The 21,025-nt window shown below is 42.4% G+C and overlaps 2 protein-coding genes and 1 long non-coding RNA gene across 3 annotated transcripts in view; 1 reads left to right on the top strand and 2 right to left on the bottom strand.

Moving 5' to 3' along the window:
- The first annotated feature begins 284 nt into the window (after positions 1-284).
- On the top strand, positions 285-19,702 carry cftr (CF transmembrane conductance regulator). The gene is made up of 27 exons (XM_077711280.1): positions 285-600; positions 1,289-1,399; positions 3,982-4,093; positions 4,546-4,761; positions 4,984-5,073; positions 5,798-5,961; positions 6,808-6,933; positions 6,994-7,240; positions 7,317-7,409; positions 8,366-8,536; positions 8,613-8,804; positions 11,046-11,140; positions 11,625-11,711; positions 11,771-12,539; positions 13,023-13,151; positions 13,233-13,270; positions 13,607-13,893; positions 13,970-14,049; positions 14,160-14,310; positions 15,187-15,414; positions 16,231-16,331; positions 16,407-16,634; positions 16,714-16,869; positions 16,939-17,028; positions 18,038-18,210; positions 18,282-18,387; positions 18,818-19,702. The coding sequence occupies exons 1-27, from the start codon at positions 548-550 to the stop codon at positions 19,034-19,036; spliced, it is 4,512 nt and encodes a 1,503-aa protein (XP_077567406.1). The 5' UTR covers positions 285-547; the 3' UTR covers positions 19,037-19,702.
- LOC144192208 (uncharacterized) lies at positions 5,668-8,562 on the bottom strand. The gene is made up of 3 exons (XR_013325073.1): positions 8,447-8,562; positions 6,850-7,425; positions 5,668-5,935 (listed from the first exon to the last, which is right to left on the bottom strand). It is a non-coding gene; the product is annotated as an uncharacterized LOC144192208 (long non-coding RNA).
- The window catches only part of cttnbp2 (cortactin binding protein 2), a 31,260-nt gene continuing 29,856 nt past the window's right edge, over positions 19,622-21,025 (bottom strand). Inside the window, exon 23 of the mRNA XM_077711277.1 lies at positions 19,622-20,992. Within this exon, the coding sequence (XP_077567403.1) occupies positions 20,756-20,992 (237 nt within the window). The 3' untranslated portion in view covers positions 19,622-20,755. The remainder of the gene's footprint in view (positions 20,993-21,025) is intronic.

Raw genomic sequence — 21,025 nt, 5'->3', positions numbered from 1 at the left:
TTAATTCAACGTCATTGTCAGTGCCTGTAATTTTCGAATGAACTTAAAAACAAACTTAAGTGACTTTACTATCTTTTTATTTGTACTTTCTGTGGAATGCTTCTTTAATCATCTCTCCTAAAAACGGAGATAACGATTTTTTTTCAACGCATTTTTTTGTCTGTTGTTCCACAGATAAGTGTTGTCCCTACCGTGTATGTGTAGGAGTATGCGTGTGTGTGTCGTGCGCGCGCACGCACATAAAGGATGGCCTCCTCCTCCTCCTCCTTCACGCGCCCCTCACACTCACCACCCAGAAGTCAGTCCGTTCAGCCCCGTGGAAGCTCCACCGACATCGGACGCGTCGCGGCGCAGCGTCACGCCAAACCGGGACACTTTCCTGGTGGTGGTCTCGCGCCGCTGGGAGCCGGATTTTTGCTCTGGGAAGGGGGGGAAGCAAGTCGTCCGCCTAAAAGAAAGAAAGAAAAGAGGGGTCCACAAATGAAAGTGAGACGGGCCCCCATGCACTCGCCTCTCTCTCTCTCAGGTGTACACGACCCAGCTGAGGATGCAGAAGTCACCCGTGGAAGATGCCAACTTTCTCTCCAGGTTTTTCTTCTGGTACGTTCCTTTATTATCTATATAGAAGTGACAAAAGTACTGTACTAGCTACTTATGGTATGTTAAATATGGCTGCACAAATATTTATGGAGATAAAACATTTGAAATGCAGGATTGAAGTACAAAGGTTCAAAAAATACACTAAATAGTTAATAAACGCCATTTTTTGACATTAGTTTCATATTTTTTAGAACTTGGCAGAAAGAAAAGTACTTTACACAACATAGATGCCATTTTTTTTAAACATTAGTTTGATAATTTGGCACAATGAAAATCACTTGACACCAAATATTTTACATTTTTAATTAACTTTTTTTAATTACATTAAAGAAATTGGTGGGTTTTTTTGCCTATTAGACACAATATTTTGAGACAAATTATTTTTGAAGCAGAATTGAAACAATTCTATAGCGAATATTAGATCTTCCATGAGTTAATTGCTCATTATTCATATTTATGTCCTCTCTGCAATACTTAAAAAATGAGTAAAAGCTAACAGATATGTATTTAAAAAAGGGGGCATAAAATTTAAATATTTAAAAGCAATAAAGCATTTTATGTAGACTTGGTGGCTTGTTTTTGGGTGAATTTTGCATCTTTTTTTCCAATGGAAATATACATTGGGATTTTTTATTTGTCAAAGGTTGGAATGGCTTTGTTATTCCTTTATTATTATTTTTGAATTTAGGTGGACCTCACCGCTGCTCCGGAAGGGCTTCCGTAAAAAGTTGGACCTGACAGACGTTTATAAAGCACCTTCCTACGACCTTGCCGGGAACCTCTCGGAGAGGCTCGAAAGGTTTGCGGCTTTTATTTTGCTTTTTTTTTTTTATGTCCACGTGCGCCCTTTTTTACTTGTTTACGGTGGCAAGACGTCTCTCTCACTTGCTTTGCCTCAATCTCCATTTCAAATACGGGTTGGCATTTAAGACGTGCCCAGACATAAACGACGGGGGCATGTGATGCAAACAAACACACCTTTTTTCTTAGCTTAAGTGATTCCTAAATGTTATCTCATTGGCTTAGATCAGGGGTGGGCAAACTTTTGGGCCCGGGGTGGGCCACATTGAGTTTAAAAATTTGACGCGAGATGGGCCGGGTCAGAACAGAAGATAGGATACATATAAAAAAGTGCATCCGTTAACAGTACATATGAAACAAACGGAAAACAAGGTCTCAAGTATTAATATACTCATCACACATCATTTAAGTCAAAAGTATAAAGTAAAAAGTAAAAAGTATAAAGTATAAAGTACAAAGTAAAGTATAAAGTACAAAGTACAAAGTATAAAGTACAAAGTAAAAAGTAAAAAGTACAAAGTAAAATAAAAAGTATAAAGTACAAAGTCAAATCAAAAGTATAAAGTACAAAGTCAAAAGTATAAAGTACAAAGTCAAAAGTATAAAGTAAAGTAAAAAGTACAAAGTAAAGTAAAAAGTACAAAGTAAAGTAAAAAGTACAAAGTAAAGTACAAAGTACAATGTAAAGTAAAAAGTACAAAGTAAAGTAAAAAGTACAAAGTAAAGTAAAAAGTACAAAGTAAAGTAAAAAGTTGGAAGTACAAAGTAAAGTAAAAAGTTGGAAGTACAAATTACAAAGTCAAGTACAAAGTACAAAGTCAAGTCAAAAGTACAAAGTATAAAGTTAAGTAAAAAGAATGTATTAAGAAATATTAAAATGTCATTTAAAATATTGATAGAGGGGCTGTAAAACACCAAAAACAAATAAGAGTGGACACAGCTACTGCCAATGGCTTCAACACGTAAACAGCGCCAACTTGGGGAGAAAAAGAAAAACATTATTTGGACAACGTTGGCGGGCCGGATTAAAAAGCCTAATGGGCCATATGTGGCCCGCGGGCCATAGTTTGCCCGTTCAATTCAAATAGTTTGGACGACCAGCTCCGTCACGGGTGGCCAATAAGTTACTGAAGCTTTTGGCTCCGGCATTCCAATTCCGTCTCCCCCGCGCACTCTATTAAAAAAAAAAAGGACTTCCGTGACATATTTCACTCAAGTCTGACCTTGTGAACTTGATTTATCGGAGTTTCTTGTTTTGTAGCAAAACCTTCAAACATTCATTCATTTATTTTTTTTGTAACGCATGGGGGTGTTGGAGCTTATCCCAGTTGACTTAGGGTACCAGGCAGGAGACACCCTGAATGGGTGGGCAGCCAATCACAAGGCCCAAAGAGACAAACAACTAAAAATTTAGCATATAATTAGCCTAGCATTTCTGCTGTCAATTTGATAAGAAAAGTACACATTTTTTAACGGAATCTTTACACTAAATATCTTTTGAAATGTTATAAAAATTCAGCCCCCAAAGCTTATTTAATTGAGTTAGTTGAACTTTGGCAGCCATGTTTATCATAAGTAACATTACCAAAAAAATTTGACAAAAAAATTATAGAAAAACTTAGATTTTTGGGCTTTTTTTGTCATTGTGAGGAGTTTTTTAGATAAAAAAGCAGTGTGTGTGTGTGTGTGTGTGTCCTTGACTCCCCGACACAGCAAGTGCTAAAGAGTCGACCTTTTAAAAAATAAAAAAAATAAAAAAGTGTGACGGTGAGTGATTGGCTTCATTATTTTAAAGCTGGCAACGTCGTAAAAAAAAACAAAAAAAGGGCTTCTGGGAACGTGAACTTTATCTTCCATTTAAAAGGCGCACATCATTCGCACAAGTCCACAAAAAAAGTCTTCATGAAAGAGCTGGAAGGCAAGAAAAAACACCCAAAAAAATAAAAGTAAGACGCTGGACAGGAAATGAAAAGTCAAGAAAATGTGCAGTACATTTTAAAGCATTAACCTGGGTTTTTTGGGGTCTTTTTTCAATCAAAAACAAGTGAAATGGACTGTCTTAAAATATATTGTAAACTCTTCAAGTCGAATATCGCAGTTAATGTAGATTAGATATTCGTAAAAATTAAAAAATGCAAAATAGGATCATTATAAACTACCACAATACATGTTTTCAGGCCCATACAGAAGTGGAATAATCAAAAAGTGTATAAATATTAAATAAAAGCAATAGGCTTATTAAAAGACTAATGTATTCAGATCTAAATATCATGTAAACACTTTAGAAAAATGTACTCACAGTAAAAATGAATCCCCAAAAACAGCTTGATGGGTGTTTTAGTCCTTTGTCCTTTTTCCCGCGATATTCGAGGGATTACTGTAGACACCTAGAACAATATTTTTGTCATTTGTGGACAAATAAATGATCATAAAGTTTAACATTGAGCATTTCAAATGAGTTTGAATCTGGCGTGATGTCTTATTTTTACGAAAATCTTTTGTAAATGATTTAACAGACGCAAAATGCGTTGTAAATGACTTTATAGGCTAATTGTTGTTGTTGTTGTTGTTTGCGGGCAGAGAATGGGACCGAGAAGTGGTTTCTGCCAAAAGCAAACCCAGATTGATGCGAGCCCTGGCACGATGCTTCATCTGCCCCTTCATCTTTTTCGGGATCCTCCTCTATCTCGGGGTGAGTGGCAACATCTTCAACCTGTCCGTCTATGACAAGTGTGTCAAAGTGGCGGCCCGGGGGCCAAATCTGGCCCGCCACATCATTTTTTTGCGGTCTGAGAAAGTCAATCATGACTTTCTGTTTTAGGATCAAATTCAAATAATAGATATAGATGTATATTACATTTCATGATTTTGCCCCTTTTAAATCAATAAATGTCATTTTTTATCAATTTTTTCTGTTTTTAGTTTGAAAATCATATTGTAAAATCTAAAAATATATTAAAATAAACATTGTTTTAGATCTATAAAAAACAGAATATTCAGGGCTTTTAATCCGCTTCTTTTAATCCATTTATTAAAAAATAATCTAAACATTATATCTAACCTGGTCCAAATTAAGTCAAGTTGACGTTAAAGCGACCCAACCTGAGTGTGACACCCTTGGTCTATGTCGTCCCATCCCATCAGGAGGCGTCCAAGACGGTCCAACCTCAACTCCTGGGACGCATCATCGCCTCCTTCGACCCTTTCCACGCCCCCGAGCGCGGTCAGGGTTACTTCCTGGCCCTGGGCCTGTGCCTGCTGTTCACCGCCCGCTTCCTGCTCTTACAGCCGGCCATTTTCGGACTGCATCACCTGGGCATGCAGATCCGCATCGCGCTCTTCAGCCTCATCTACAAAAAAGTAAGAACCTTCATCTATGCGCTAAATCCAGACATATTTTGGTTTTTGCCCACATCCCAAAAACATGCGCGCTAGGCTAGCTGGCTAAATGAAAACCATGAATATGTTGGTGAAAATTGTGAATCAGGGTGCGGCTTAAACGAGGGAAATTGTCAAATTCAACCATTTTAAGGCACTTTTAAGGGTTTATTTTTTTGTATTTTTTATGTATCTTTTGTGCAGACCCTGAAGCTGTCCAGCCGAGTTTTGGACAAAATTAGCACGGGTCAGCTAGTGAGTCTCATGTCGGCCCACCTCAACAAGCTGGACGAGGTAAGCCCGTCGCTGAAACTTGGCGTGCGAGATGAAAGGTGTCGTAAACGCGCACGGGGGGGTGATGTAACGTGTCGCGCCGTTGGCCGCCCGCGCTCTCGGGGACACGTAGAATGTCAAAGTGTTCTGACACTTGCGGACACGCAATTAGCGTCTGACTTCAATGTGCCTGGTGGGATGGGGGGAGGGGGAGGGGCAGGGGGAGGGTTTCACCCTAGTGGTCCCATGGGAAAGAACAGTGTTTGGGGGCGGGGTTCCACGCCAAACTTGAGACTTTGAGGAAGAAATAAGCAATTATGGTCAAATATTTGTGTAGTTTTTTTTAAATATAAATGACGACATTGTTCATAAAAGCTAATTTTGTGGAATTAAGTTTAGGAAAAAGGAAGCTATTTTTTGGTTGTCAAGACTATGTTGGTAATTGTGCTTTATTATTAATCCTAATATTATGAAACTCTTCTTTTCTATACTTCTATTTATGACGATACAGCGCTATTGTTACAAATATTTTTGTGTTGTAAATACACAAAAAAATGCAGATTTTTTGGGATAATTAAACCAAATGTAAAATATTTGAAAGAAATTGGCTTTGGAATATACGTTTTTTTAGTGAATCGGTGACTTTTTAAATAAAAGTGGTCTTACATGGGTTTTTTTCCATTTAAACCCACGTTTTAGTGTTTTTTTGGGGATTACGCTGATGTGGTACATTGCTTACTTGTAGAGTCTGGCCCTGGCGCACTTTGTGTGGATCACGCCTCTTCAGTGCATCCTGTGCGTGGGTTTGATCTGGGAACTGATCGAGGTGTACGGCTTCTGCGCGCTGGCCTCCCTCACCCTGCTCGGCATCGTCCAGGCCTGCCTGGCTCAGAAGATGGGACCGCACCGGTGAGCACAAAAACAACAACAACAAAAAAGATCTCTGAAAACAAACACCAAAACATGATTTCAGTTTGTGGGCCGTGATAGGCTCCAGCACCCCAGCGAACCTTGTGAGGATAAGCGGCTGGGGTAAATTAACGACCTCATTTGTACGTGTGGCCTCTTTGGAATGATCAGAAAGTTCCAATTTAATGGACATTTTTTAAAAACGGATTCCAAAAAAATTCGTGGTAGCGTGTTATACACGAGTAAGGTAAAAGTGCAACTGCCATAGCACCCCCTAGCGGATGTGTGCCACTTGCTGAAATTAAAAGGATTTTCTTAGGGGGGGAAAGAAATGACATTTTTGGTTGACTCTCTGAATAATGATTTATTTTTTGGACGAGATTTTTTCTTCACAATTGTGCTGGAGCCTAATCCATCTTTATAGATCTAAAACAATGTTTATTTTCGCTTTTTTTATATATATTTTTAGATCTTACAAAATGTTTTTGACCTAAAAACACCAAGAAATTGATTAAAAAATGACAATAATTGATCTAAAAAGGGGGAAAATTAGGAAATATAATATCCATCTCTACTCTTCATTTGAATTTGATCCTAAAACAGAAACTCATGATTGACTTTGTTGGGCCGCACAAAATGATGCGGCGGGCCAGATTCGGCCCCCGGGCCGCCACTTTGACACCATGTGGGTTTGGCTATTTAGAGTCGTCAAACAGCTAGTCTAGTATGCATGTTTTTGGGCCATGGGACTGAATGCTATCATCTTCACATGAATATTTACCCATATATTCTTTGTATTATTGATATATTAGCTTGTTTATGACCGCCTGCGATTGTTTCCAAAAGGGCAAAGCGAGCGAGCATGATCAACCGACGTCTGGCGCTCACCTCGGAGATCGTGGAGAACATCCATTCGGTCAAGGCGTACGGCTGGGAGGAAGTCATGGAGACCATCATCAAGAACATCCGACAGTAAGAAGACCAAGTCAAGCAAAATGGCCGCTCAGTTCGTCCACCATTTCCCCCTTCCAGGGACGAAGTCAAGCTGACCCGGAAGATCGGCTCCTTGCGCTACTTCTACAGCGCCGCCTACTTCTTCTCGGCCATCTTGGTGGTCGTGTCGGCCATCGTGCCGCACGCGTTGGGCACGGGAATCATCCTGCGCCGCATCTTTACCACGGCGTCCTACTGCATGGTCCTGCGCATGACGTTGACGCGCCAGCTGCCCGGATCCATCCAGATGTGGTACGACACGCTGGCCCTGGTCAACAAGATCGAGGTGGGCTGGTCCCGGGTGGCTTTTCCTCGGGTTCCCGCTCAGGACTGATGGGTGGTGTCCTTATTTTTTTTGGTAGGATTTCTTGTTGAAGGAAGAGTACCGCGTTCTGGAGTACAACTTGACCACCACCGAGTTGGAACTCATCAACGTCTCGGCTTCCTGGGACGAGGTGGGACGACCGTGGCCTACAAAATGAAATAAGTCATCATAAAAACAAATGGCCATATCATAGATAAGATTAGATTGCCGATTTCGCCAAAAAAATAGCATGTAAATGATGCTGTCTGTTGCTAATCATAACAATAGTCACAGTAGGTCTCCAATGATTGGTCACCAGTTAATGGGGAAAATAATCACTAAAGTGCATCATTCCGCATTAAAAATAAATTATGAATGGCAAAATATAGAGCACAGGTGTCAAAGTGGCGGCCCGGAGGCCAAATGTGGCCCGCCGCATCATTTTGTGCGGCCCGGGAAAGTATATCATGACTTTCTGTTTTAGGATCAAATTCAAATAGAGTATAGATGTATATTATATTTCCAGGTTTTCCCCTTTTTAAATCAATTTTCTGTGTTTTTAGTTAAAAAATCATTTTGTAAAATCTAAAAATATATATATATAAAAAAAGCTAAAATCAACATTGTTTTAGATCTCTAAAAAAACGGAATATTACTAATATATTTAATCTATTTATTTAAAAAAATCTAAACATTCCATCAAAAATGGGTCATGTGAAATGGAGTTGGGAGATGGACACCCTTAGACCAATGAAAACTTTGACTATGGGGGGGTGCTGGAGCTAGAGAATAACCAATCAAAGCTAGGTTTAGGCAATTTAGTGTTGGACCAGCTAGCCTAGCATGCATGTTTTTGAGTTGTGGGAGGAAACTAGAGTGCCTGGAGAAAACCCACGCAAGCCCAGGGAGAACATGCAAACTCCACACAGGTGGACTAATCTAGAATCAAACCCAGGGCCGACAGAATTGCGAGTTTTCCCCAGTTTCAGGATATTGTAAAAACATTTTTTTTGTAAAAACTTAAGCACAACAAGAACCCAGATTCAAACCCCAACGAGATGCTCACTTCAACTATCCATTATTATTGCCAATGTGTGTGTTTTTTAGGGCATCGTGGAGTTGTTTGAGAAAATCAAACAGGAAAACAAAGCGAGCGGCCATGCCAACGGCGGCCTTTTTTTCACCAACCTTTACGTGACGCCCGTCTTGAAGAACGTCAGCCTCTACCTGGAGAAAGGAAAGATGTTGGCGGTGGCCGGATCTACGGGTTCCGGAAAGGTCAGCCGTCATATTCCAACGATCGCCATTCCCATGGTCGGCGCCATCCCACGTCACGTGACGTCATTCCTCGCAGAGCTCCCTCCTCATGCTGATCCTGGGAGAACTGATGCCGTCGGAGGGCAAAATCCGACACAGCGGTCGCGTGTCCTTCTCCTCGCAGACGTCGTGGATCATGCCGGGCACCATCCGAGACAACATCCTCTTCGGACTCACCTACGACGAATACCGATACGCCTCCGTCATCAAGGCTTGCCAACTGGAGGAGGTGAGTACTTGGACCATAAATTTTGAATGTTCGTTTACCTGTGTGAAACAGTACAATGGAGGAGAAAAATTGAAAACTGGGAAAACTGCAGAAATTCAATGATAGAAAATCGTATTGCGGTATTGTAGACAGTCAGGTAATAAAAAGCATTTGGTTTAATTCAATTCAAAATGATCAGACACATTTGTAGGATTAATAACATGCCAATAAAGTAAAAAAAATATAGATCAAGGATGTCAGACTCGGGTTGGTAGGCGGGCCGCTTTAACGTCAATTTGATTTCATTTTACATAGAATATTGAGATTTTTTTTTTTATAAATGGATTAAAAGAACTGGACTAAAAGCCCTCAATATTCAATTTTTATAGATCCAAAACAATGTTTGTTTTAGCTTTTTTTAAATATATTTTTAGATTTTACAAAATTATTTTCGAACTAAAAACACAGAAAAAAATGATACAAAAATGACAATTATTGATTTAAAAATTACCATTATGGATTAAAAGAACCAGATTAAAACCCCTGAATATTCTGTTTTTTTATAGATCTAAAACAATGTTTATTTGAGCTTTTTAAAAAAATAATTTTACATTTTACAAAATGACAATTAATGATTTAAAAGGGGCAAAATCAGGAAATTTAATATACATCTATATCTATCATATAAATTTGATCCTAAAACAGAAAGTTGGCACTCATGATTGACTTTCCCGGGCCGCACAAAATGATGCGTCGGGCCAGATTTGGCCCCTGAGCCGCCACTTTGACACCAGTGCTCTAGAGTTAATTTTTGACAGTGTATATATAGTATATAAGTTGGTCAATAAATTGAGATCGATTTATTTAGAATAATGGGGGTGACCTCTGAGTATTCTATTTATTTTATATTATTTTATTCAATCTACAAATGTGTCACATGACTTTGCCTGACCCCATACTTTACGTGCAGCCTTTAAATTTCACTGTACTCGTATCACGCCCATAAATTAGCTGTCAGTCACTATGGCTTAAGGTCAAACTTTCTCCAGGTTTCTCTTCCAAAGCGTTGGAAACACCTTCTTCTTCATCGAAATTGTCACACACACACACACGAACACACACTGACACAAACTAATTCTCATAAGCACGAGGTGGTGAGTGAAGAGCCCTCGGTGGGATAACCTCCACTCTGTTGCCACGGGAACGCAGCGTGATGTAACGTGAGCCGCTGGTTGGTCCATAATGGGCCGGGACGGGAGACACAAACCAGTTGTGTTTAGTGAGGGAGGATGCTTCGTAACGAACCACTTGAGCTTGAGAAAAGTCACTTTTGCCCTTTTGTTTTGATTGAACTTTAAATTGGGATTTTCACCTTTAGTGACCCACACACAATGTGGGCGCACTTTAAAGTGTTTTGCTCCCAAACACGCATTGTTGCCACAGCAAACAAGCGCCGTGTGCACTGTCCACAGGCGGACATCTTGACACACTGGGTCAACGTGACAACCAAAAAAAATGGGGTGTGACGGGTAACAGGGCCAAATTTAGCGAGCCGCTAACGATCCGAGCTAGCTGAAACTTTAGCGAAGACGTACATGCCTCCTCAAACAGTTTGTTTTGATGGACGAGGCGAAAATGGCTTAAATTTTCACCTAAACGAGGGAGGGGTGCCCAAAGTGTGGCGGGAGGGCCTTCCCTGGTCTGCAGGGGACCCCAAAGCGTCGCTAAACATTGACAAATGAAAAGGATATTTAAGTGGTATTTGACTAAAATTAGCAAAGATCCTAAAAACCTCCACCGTAAAAAAAAAAACTTTTGGCTTGACCCTGCACAGATTTGTGTTTGTACAAAACAAGTGTGATTAACAGCGATTTAAACCTTTATTTAACTTGATCCCTCATGCATTACCAATGGAAGTCCTGCTTTAAAAAAAAGGTAGGACATTTTAAGCATAATATCGTCAATGGTGATGTTTGACCTTGTGACCCCGCCCCCTTCTGTGCTTCCTGATAATCTGCGTGCTAGTGTGTTTTTGACAGAAAACGTCTGAGTGTACATAACTGAATGTACCACCATTAACCTTCCTCATAGATATTTCTATCCTGTTTGTTGAAAAAAAAATGTAATCCTGTATTTTGATAGACTATCACAATACGCTGATACACTTTGAACAAAATGTCTGGGAGTTGGATAAAAAAAAATGCTTGCCCTGTGCTTTCACTTTGATTTCTGAGATGGCGCCCGTGTGCTTTACCCGTGCAGGACTTTGCGTTGTTGCCCGAAAAAGACAAGACCCTGCTGGGCGAAGGAGGCGTGACGCTCAGCGGAGGTCAGAGGGCCCGACTGGGATTGGCCAGGTATCGCACTCATTTACTCGTCATCTTTGTGGAAGCAAAAATTGACAAAAAAGGGCTAGTTTTTCCGTATTGGCCCGAATATAAGACGACCCCCCTCTTTTTCAAGACTCAATTTTGAAAAAATACTTTTTCCAACACCAAATTAAATTTGGATACCAAAAAGTGTGACAACTGAAACAAATGATTCTAACATTATATTTGAGAGAAAAAAAACATGTTATTTGGCCTCGTTCAAATCGTGCAAAAACTGTCTATCTTACATTTATATATGTTAACTAGGTATTTAAAATGTAAATACTGTATTTTCGCAACTTTATCACAACTATAAGGCGCACCTTCAAGAAATGACATGTCATTTTTGTTCCATATATAAGGCGCATTGGATGATAAGGCGCCCTGTCTATTTTAGTGACAATTTAAGACTTTTAAGTGCGCCTTATAGTCCTGAAAATGCATTAATTAATCTGGGTTTTTCTTTCCGAAGGGCGGTGTACAAAGACGCCGACCTTTACCTGCTGGACGCACCTTTCACGCATTTGGACATTGTGACGGAGAAGGAGATCTTTGAGAAGTAAGCCATCCCATTGGCTCATTCGATTGGCTCCCAATGACTGTATTTGTCGTGGCCAGGTGCGTGTGCGAGCTGATGTCTTCCAAAAGCCGCATCGTGGTGACCAGCAAGTTGGAACACCTGAAACGCGCCGACCAGATTTTGCTGCTCCACAACGGCGACTGCTTCTTCTACGGCACCTTCGGACAACTTCAGGCGCAACGCCCCGACTTCAGCTCGCTGCTCTTGGGCATGGAGGCCTACGACAACGTCAACGCAGAGCGCCGCGGCTCCCTGCTCACCGAGACCCTTCGCCGGGTGTCGGTGGACGAGGGCGCCGCCCCGTGGGGCGTCGCCGAGCCCGGGCGGCGGTCCTCGCGCCAGCCGCCGGCGCCGCCCCCCGCCGTGGCGGTCAACGAGGCCCACCCGGAGAAGCGCAAGCAGTCGCTGATCCTCAACCCGCTGGCCGCCGCCCACAAGTTCTCCTTCATCGGACAGCAGAACGCCAACGGGGCGGCGCCGTCCAACGGCGAGGACGCCGAGCTCTCGGAGAGGAAGTTCTCGGTGGTGCCCGAGGACGAGCAGGTGGAGGAGGTGCTCCCCAGGGGGAACGTGTACCACCACGGCTTGCCCCACCTGAGCGGGCAGCGGCGCCAATCCGTGCTGGCGTTCATCACCGGCCCCTCCCACGAGTGCCACCACCCTCCCGTGCAGTCGTCCTTCCTGAAGAAACTCTCGGTGGCGCCGTCCCACCTGGATCTTCCGTCCGACTTGGACATCTACGCCCGGCGTCTGTCCAAAGACAGCGTCTATGACATCAGCGAGGAAGTGGATGAAGAAGACATGGAGGTAGTGCCGTGGCCGGACGTTTGGTCGCCGGACGTTTGGTCGCCGGACGTTTGGTCGCCGGACGTTTGGTCGCCGGACGTTTGGTAACAGAGTTTATTGTTGAAACCAGCTCTCAAAATTTTATTCGTGAGAGAGTTTAATATCGAAGTACTGTTTAATATCTAAATACTGTTTAATATCTAAGTACTGTTTAATATCTAAATACTGTTTAATATCTAAATATTGTTTAATATCTAAGTAATGTTGAAACCAGCTCTCAAAATGATATTCATGAGAGAGTTTAGCATCTAAATATCAACTAATTTTAACAGTACTTCGGTATTAAACTCTCTCATAATATAATTTTGGGAGCTGGTTTCAACAGTAAACTCTGTCACCAAAAGACCGGCGACCAAACGTCCGTCGACCAAACGTCTGGGCACTGGGTAGTGTCCACCCGACACAAAACGGCGCCTCGCCGTGACCAATTTCTTTCTTCAACAGCAATGTTTCGCCGACGAGCGCGAAAACGCCTTTGAGACCACGTCGTGGAGTACATACCTACGCTACGTCACCACCAACAAGAGTTTGGTCTACGTCCTTGTTTTTATCTTCCTAGTCTTCGTAGTGGAGGTGATTATATTTATCCCATCTGATGTTGCATCAAAGCACTTGCGTTTTTTTTTTCATTTCTCTTTTGTTTCTTTACTTCAGGTCGGCGGTTCGGTCATCGGCATCTACCTGATTACCGAGTAAGTCTATTAAAACCAAGATGTGAAAATGGTCAATCAGGGGGCGGCTTATACGAGGGAAATTGTCATATTCAATCATTTTAAGGGTATAATTAATAGCGGAAACGAATAATATGTGAGACAATACGGCAATTAAAGCCTACAATCGTCTCCTATAGGAGGATTAAGTGGTTAGCGCATCAGGCTCACAGTTCCAGGGTCCTGGGTTCGATCCCAGTTTGCATTTTCTCCCTGGTTTTGTCCAAGTACTACATCCCAAAAAACATACGCGCTAGGCTAGCTAGTCAAACACTGAATACCGCCCAAGCCTAGCTACGATTGTCTCCCCCATTTTAGCAAAATCTGGAGGGACAGCGCCAACCCCAACTCGCCCAACTACATCGACGAACAGCACCCCAACGCCTCATCGCCGGCCACTCACCTGGCGGTGATCGTGACGCCCACCAGCGCCTACTACATCATCTACATCTACGTGGCCACCTCGGAGAGCGTGCTGGCCCTGGGTTTCTTCCGCGGACTGCCGCTGGTTCACACCCTGCTGACCGTCTCCAAGCGCCTGCACGAGCAGATGTTGAGTTCCGTGCTCCGGGCCCCCATGGCGCTGCTCAACACCATGAAGACGGGTAGGCGGAGCCTTGAAAATGGACAAATGGCGGCGGTCTTTAATCATGGGTCTTTGGGTCCTTCTGCCACCTTCAGGCCGCATCATGAACAGATTCACCAAAGACATGGCCACCATCGACGACATGCTACCGCTAGTGCTCTTCGATCTCATACAGGTAAAGTGGCCGCCATTTTGAGAGCCCAGGACGACCGCGGCGCAAAATGAACAAACGGGTCAAAATGTCCCGTGCCGTGTCCATTAAAACGTTCATTCCCACGGCGCTAGCTGTCAGTGATCGTCTTGGGCGCCATCTTCACAGTGTCCATCATCCGCCCCTACATCTTCATCGCCGCCATCCCGCTGGCCGTCATCTTCGTCGTCCTTCGAAAGTACTTCCTGAGGACGGGACAGCAACTCAAGTTGCTGGAAGCCGAAGGTAAGCGCATTTACTCGCATATAAACTGTTTACGAGAATAAGCCACACCCTTAAAATGGTTGTATTTGACAATTTCTCGCGTATAAGCCGGCTCTTGATTCCCCAATTTTCACCACTTGGAGTACAAATGTGTAACTTTGAAGGGAAAAACTTAAGAAAAATCATCAAAGTGGTATTTCTGAAATACTGTATCAATCAAAAGCACATTATTAGGGTCAACATCATGTGTCAAAGTGGCGGGCCGGGGGCCAAATCTGGCCCGCCACATCATTTTGTGTGGCCCGGGAAAGTCAATCAAGAGTGCCGACTTTCTGTTTTAGGATCAAATTCAAATGAAGAGTATAGATGTATATTACATTTACATATTTTTCCCCTTTTAAATCAATAATTGTCATTTTTTAATCATTTTTTTGTGTTTTTAGTTCAAAAATAATTTTGTAAAATATAAAAATATAGATTAAAAAAAAACAAAAATAAACATTATTTTAGATCTATAAAAAACTGAATATTCAGGGCTTTTAATCCATTTATAAAACTAAAAATGTTCTATCTAAAGTGGTCCAGCCCACATGAAATGTTGACAATAATGCAGCCCGCAAACCAACCCGAGTCTGAAACCCTTGCTATGGAGGGTAAAATTAGTGCTGTTGAAGGGCGTTGTTACGGGCTTGGCCGGGATGGGCCGCGACGGCTTGGGATTTCCTCCATCCCCATCCTGACATTGGCTGGTGGGTGTGTGCTGGCTCAGATGAAGAACATCCATCAAGTCCTCATTTGCTGGCGTGGCGCTCACTGGGTTTTTTTTTCCGGGATTCCGCTTGGGTCATCCAATATGTCCAAAGCGTCTGACTTTTTCTCTCTCTTCCCTCCTGGCAGCTCGCAGCAGCATCTTCTCTCACGTGATCATCTCGCTGAGGGGTCTGTGGACCATCCGGGCCTTCGGGCGGCAGACCTACTTTGAGATGCTCTTCCACAAGGCGCTCAACACGCACACGGCCGCCTGGTTTCACTACCTGGCCACGCTGCGCTGGTTCCTTTTCCGCTGCGACGTCATCTTTGTGCTCTTTTTCACCGCCGCCGCCTTCATCGCCGTCGGCACCAACCGTGAGTACATCCCTACTCTCCTACTCACTTAACTATTGACACCCTTTGCACTCGACACATTTTTTTTCAGTTTTTAGTTAAAAATATGTAAAATCTAAAAATATATTTAAAAAAAAAAAGCTAAAATAAACATTGTTTTAGATCTATAAAAAACGGAATATTCAGGGATTTGAATCCAGTTATTTTAATCCATTTATATTTTAAAAAGTATATAAATATTATATTGAATCTATATATATTTATATAAAATGATCCAGCCCATGTGAAATCAAGTTAACGTTAAAGTGACCCGCAAACGAACCCAAGTCTGACATCCTTGACAATTTTTTAAATCATTTTTTTTGTGTTTTTAGTTCAAAAAACATTTGGTAAACTCTAAAAACATATAAAAATATTTTCTATTTCCCACTTTAATATGGAACATAATGATAAAAAGACATTTTCTCTTACTTAGAAATAAATCTCAAAACACTTTTTTAGATCTATAAAAACCTGAATATCCAGGGCTTTTAACCCAGTTCTTCTAATCCATTTATGAAATAAAAAAATCTAAATATTCTATCTAAAATGGTCCGTACATGAAATCAAGTTGACGTTAAAGCAGCCCAAAGCGAAGCAACCCCCCGAGTGTGCCAACCTTGACCTAGCACAAGAGATACAATCCTGTTCTTTTAACGTCCTCAAATAACATTTGGGATGAGTCTTATCTTAACGTGGCAGCGTGTCCATTGTCCCAGATTGCGTCCAAGCACAGGACGTGCGTCTGTATGTACGCGCTTGTCACATTATCATCTGTGTGTGTCCTCGGGACGGCAGAGGACAAGCCGGGTGAAATCGGCATCATCGTGGCGCTGGCCATGCTCATCCTGGGAACCTTCCAGTGGGCCGTCATCACCAGCATCACCGTGGACGGTCTGGTACGTCACGCTCACGGGGGGCGCCGTGGCTTCCCACCACCCACTGACCGCCGCCGTCCCCTTTTTTTTAATCAGATGCGTTCGGTGGATCGCGTCTTCAAGTTCATCGACCTCCCGTCGGAGGACGCGTCGGCGAGCAAAGGGGGGAAGGCGGGGAGCGACCTGGTCATCGATAACCCGCACGCTCAAGACTATTGGCCCAATCGGGGTCAAATGGACGTCCGGGGTCTGACCGTCAAGTACACGGAGGCCGGACGGGCCATCCTGAGCGACATCAGTTTCTCGGTGGAAGGCGGACGCAGCGTCAGTTTGGTTTTCGGACGTCCATAAGAAAAGGGGGAGGAGTCTGCCGACCACATTTTCTGCGTCTTCCCCCCTTTAGGTGGGCCTACTGGGTCGTACGGGTTCCGGAAAAAGCACCTTGCTCTCGGCGCTCTTGCGTCTGGCTTCCACGGACGGCGACATTTGCGTGGACGGCGTCTCCTGGAGCTCCGTGTCGCTTCACGCATGGAGGAAGGCCTTCGGCGTGGTGCCGCAGGTATTGTGGGGAAGGGGGCGGAGACTGCGTTTGTCGGGTCGGTGCTACCGAGATGTTTGTCCTCTCCAGAAAGTTTTCATCTTGACCGGAACGTTTCGGATGAACTTGGACCCTTACGGCCGCTACAGCGACGACGAGTTGTGGAGGGTGGCTGACGAGGTACGGCTGGAAATACTTTTTACATTTTTTTATAAATGGATTAAAAGAACTGGACTAAAAGTCCTGAATATTCTGTTTTTTTATAGATCTAAAATAATGTTTATTTTAGTTTTTTATTATTTTTTTTAGATTTTACAAAATGCTTTATGAACTAAAAACACAGAAAAATTGATAAAAAGCTACAATTCTTGATTTAAAAAGGGGCAAAATCAGAAAATGTAATATGCATCTATACTCTTCATTTTAATTTGATCCTAAAACAGAAAGTCGCCACTCATTTACTTTCCCGGGCCCCACAATATGATGCGCCGGGCCACATTTGGGCCCCGGACCGCCACTTTGACACCTATGTAATAGATGATAACATTAGCGTCATACACTGAACTCTACTGATGCTAACATTATCAGACAACGTCATACCTTGACCTCGACTGGACGCTACCGTAATTGGCTAACATCATAGGAGAATCCTTAAATGTAAACATTAGCGGATGCTAACATCAGATAACACCATACAATGACCTCTATTGGATGCTAACGTAATTGGCTAACACCATAGGAGACTCCCTATTAAATGATAACATTAACGGATACTAACTATCAAAAAACGCCATACACTGACATCTATTGGATGCTAGCGTAATTGGCTCACATCATATGAGAAGCTCTATTAAATGACATATTAGCGGCTAAAGTCAACAAATGACCTCTACTGAAGGATAACATTAGTGGCTAATGTCAACTGGATGCTAGTTTTAGCAGCTAGCGTCGTATACAAGGATCGCTCCTGGATGCTAGCATTTGTGGCTAACGTCTTAAATTGATTTCCACTGCACACAACACAAATCTTGGATATAAAAATGTCTCCCGAAAAATTATTTTCGACCAAATGACATGTTAAATTGATGACATTGAATTTAGGTTGCACCGTTTCGGCTCAAATTGTAACAGCCTCACAGCCAAGTGCGTGCTAGCTTAAGTAGCATAAATAGCATCTTACTGTTTTCAGGTGGGCTTGAAGTCGGTGATCGAGCAGTTCCCCGACAAGTTGGACTTTCAGTTGGAAGACGGTGGAAACGTGCTGAGCAACGGACACAAACAGCTCATGTGTTTGGCTCGCTCCATCCTAAGCAAAGCTCGAATCCTGCTGCTGGACGAACCCTCGTCCTACCTCGACCCCATGTGAGTTCGACGAGAAAACAAACAAAACAAAACACGTCCAATTGTTAATGGTGTCGTTGTTGTTTGTCTAGAACGCTCCAAGTTTTGCGGAAGACGCTGAAACAGTCGTTCTCGGGGTGCACCGTCATTCTTTCTGAGCATCGTGTGGAACCTCTCCTGGAGTGCCAGTCATTCCTGGTGAGAAAGTTTTCTTCTTCTACACTTCTGAATAGTGTAGATTTTTTTCAATGTTTTTTTGCCGTCGAAGAAAATGCGCATTTCTTATTTTTTAAGAACAAACAACGACCAATTAATGATGGTAAATGCGTTCATGGTAGAGCTACTAAAATGAAACATGGCGGCTAGAGAAGAAAGACATTCAAATTTGGATGGAATGAATGAAGGCAATAGAAATGGGTTAAAATATAGTCAGAAATGCATTGTTTACAATAGGCGTATTGAGCACCAGCATTTTAAAAGGTTACATTTACGACAGACAAAATGTTTATTCCGTCACCCTTAAAAAAACAGATACGGCCCCCGAGCCACCACTTTGACACCTGTGCTCGAGAGACTATAGATCTATATGAAAGCAATTACGTGTAACTTGTATTTGGTGTGTACGCAGATGATGTCGGGCAGCTCCATCAAGACGTACGACAGCATCCACAAGCTTCTCAACGAGACGAGCCAACTGAAACAGGCCATGAGTCCATCGGACCGCCTGCGTCTGGGCCCCCAGTTGCACCGCCTCAACTCCACCAAGAGGGCGGCGCCACCGCCACTGGCTAACATCGCCTCGCTGCCCGAGGAGGCCGAAGACGACGCGCTGGACACGCGGCTTTAGACGTCGCCGTCCAAAGCACTTTAGAGACGCGCACAGGTACTGAAAAGGGGAAAAAAGCGTGCACCTTGCCAGTAATTCATTCAAAGGTGTCCGCCATTTTGGATATTTGTTTTTGTCATCTTTTTTTTGCTGGCTTCGCAAATCCTTTGTTCGTTCGTAGGAATATTTAAAAAATATTTTTTTTCCGTTCATGATATTTACAAAACATTTGTCAAATGTACGTTTGTATGAAATTATGATTTACCGTATTTTCATGATTATAAGGCGCACCATCAATGAATGACACATTTTATTTTTTTCCATATTTAATGCGCACTGGATTATATTGTCTATTTTGGAGAAAATTTCAGACTTTTAAGTGCGCCTTATAGTCGTGAAAATACGGTAGTTGAGTTGCAATGTCAGTTTAAGCAGTTGACAAATTCCCCCTCCAAAAATAACCACCCTGGCTTTTATTCACGTTATTTTTAATATTTTTGTGCTTAAAAGACAACTGTTGTTTTTTTGTTTTGTTTTTTGGGGGGGGTGAAAAAACTCCAACGACCGTCATACACTTTGGAAACCGATTCGAGTCTCTCCTGTACATATGTATACATCCATTTATATATATATATTTCTAGATTGATAGCTTTATAAACATCAAATAAATCTTGGTTGTGAATCAAAGCATACACAGTGATTGATGACAGGAAAACAAAATGTCGCTTGTCCTTCTTAGTAGTAGTAGTAGTAGTAGTAGTAATATGGCTTACAGTACACGTCTAGTACTCACTTTCAAACACTTTTTTTGTTAAAGTCGACTGTACAAACGTCATTGTCGTGCTCATTCCAAAACTCTTATTTACACGTAAAACCCTGATTGACGTCCGAAAGCACAGCTCAAACCCACAAAAAAATGACACTCTTGAAGAAAAAAACATCGGATATTTGCTTCGACAACTAAGAAAATCTGGTCCCCAAAGTACGCAAAAGTACACCCCCTGCAGGACGTGTAGCGGTACTACGAGTTTCAAAGTCTTGGCCTACGAGGGACTGCTGAGTAAGTGTATAATACTTCTACATCACATACTGTATCCACAGCAAAATACTCAACTGTAGATGGCCACCAAATACACGTTTTAATAAGATACTTTTGGATTTAGTAAATGTTGACCTATTAGAGTTGTTACATTTTTTTTAGTATATTTTTGTTTGGACCTACCACTAGTTTAGTTACTGCAGTTATTGAGCCCGGTACACAAAAAAACTTAGATATTTGAGGAAAGGAGTAGTATTAAGTTAAGGACACTATTCAAGTATTTCCAGACAAGTTTAGAAGTAAACAATTATACTGTGGAAAAATTGTAAGGGGGGAAAAAAGGCTTGTTTTTGGGAAATTCTTGCTTTAAAATATTCATAATGGAGAAACAAAATATGCATACCGGGCTTGATTTATTATTATTTTTTGATTGCGTGTTTTCCAAATGTCACTTGTGCAAATCACGTCAATGTTCTCTATTAGCAACTTTCTAAATACTCACTTCCTTGTCTGGTGGGATGCCATTGGCCGGGACGGGCGTCCAATCAGTTTAGAGGAGTGAGGAATGACGTCATTGAAGGATGAGTCCTCAAAAAGTAGCATTTTCGTCCTCCATGAATTTGGGGAGGAGAAAGAGAGAGAGATTTCCATTTGGGGGATTGGCTTTTCCTTTAGTGGGCGGGGCTAAGAGAGGGGTGTGTTTATTTGTGATTGGGTTGTTGTAGGAGCCAGATGTGCTCCTGTGCTTGTTTGTTGGTCTTGCTGCTGCTGCTGTTTGCCTTGTTGTTGTTGTTGTTGTTGCTGCTGCTGCTGTTGTGGCGGTGGTGGTGGTTGCTCACAGGAACGCGAGGCGGAGGTTGCTGCCCTCTGCTGGGCACGGGCAGTTGGGATTTCAGCCGAGAGCTCCAGCGTCGTTGAGCGTTCTGAGGAGATAGCGACTGTGGAAAGGACGTGGGGGTTAATATTGCAAA

Source organism: Stigmatopora nigra, unplaced genomic scaffold, assembly GCF_051989575.1.
Source record: "Stigmatopora nigra isolate UIUO_SnigA unplaced genomic scaffold, RoL_Snig_1.1 HiC_scaffold_25, whole genome shotgun sequence".
NCBI classification, from domain to species: Eukaryota; Metazoa; Chordata; class Actinopteri; order Syngnathiformes; family Syngnathidae; genus Stigmatopora; species Stigmatopora nigra.
The sequence above is the reverse complement of the archived record's forward strand: the minus strand, read 5'-3'. Positions and strand labels throughout refer to the sequence as shown.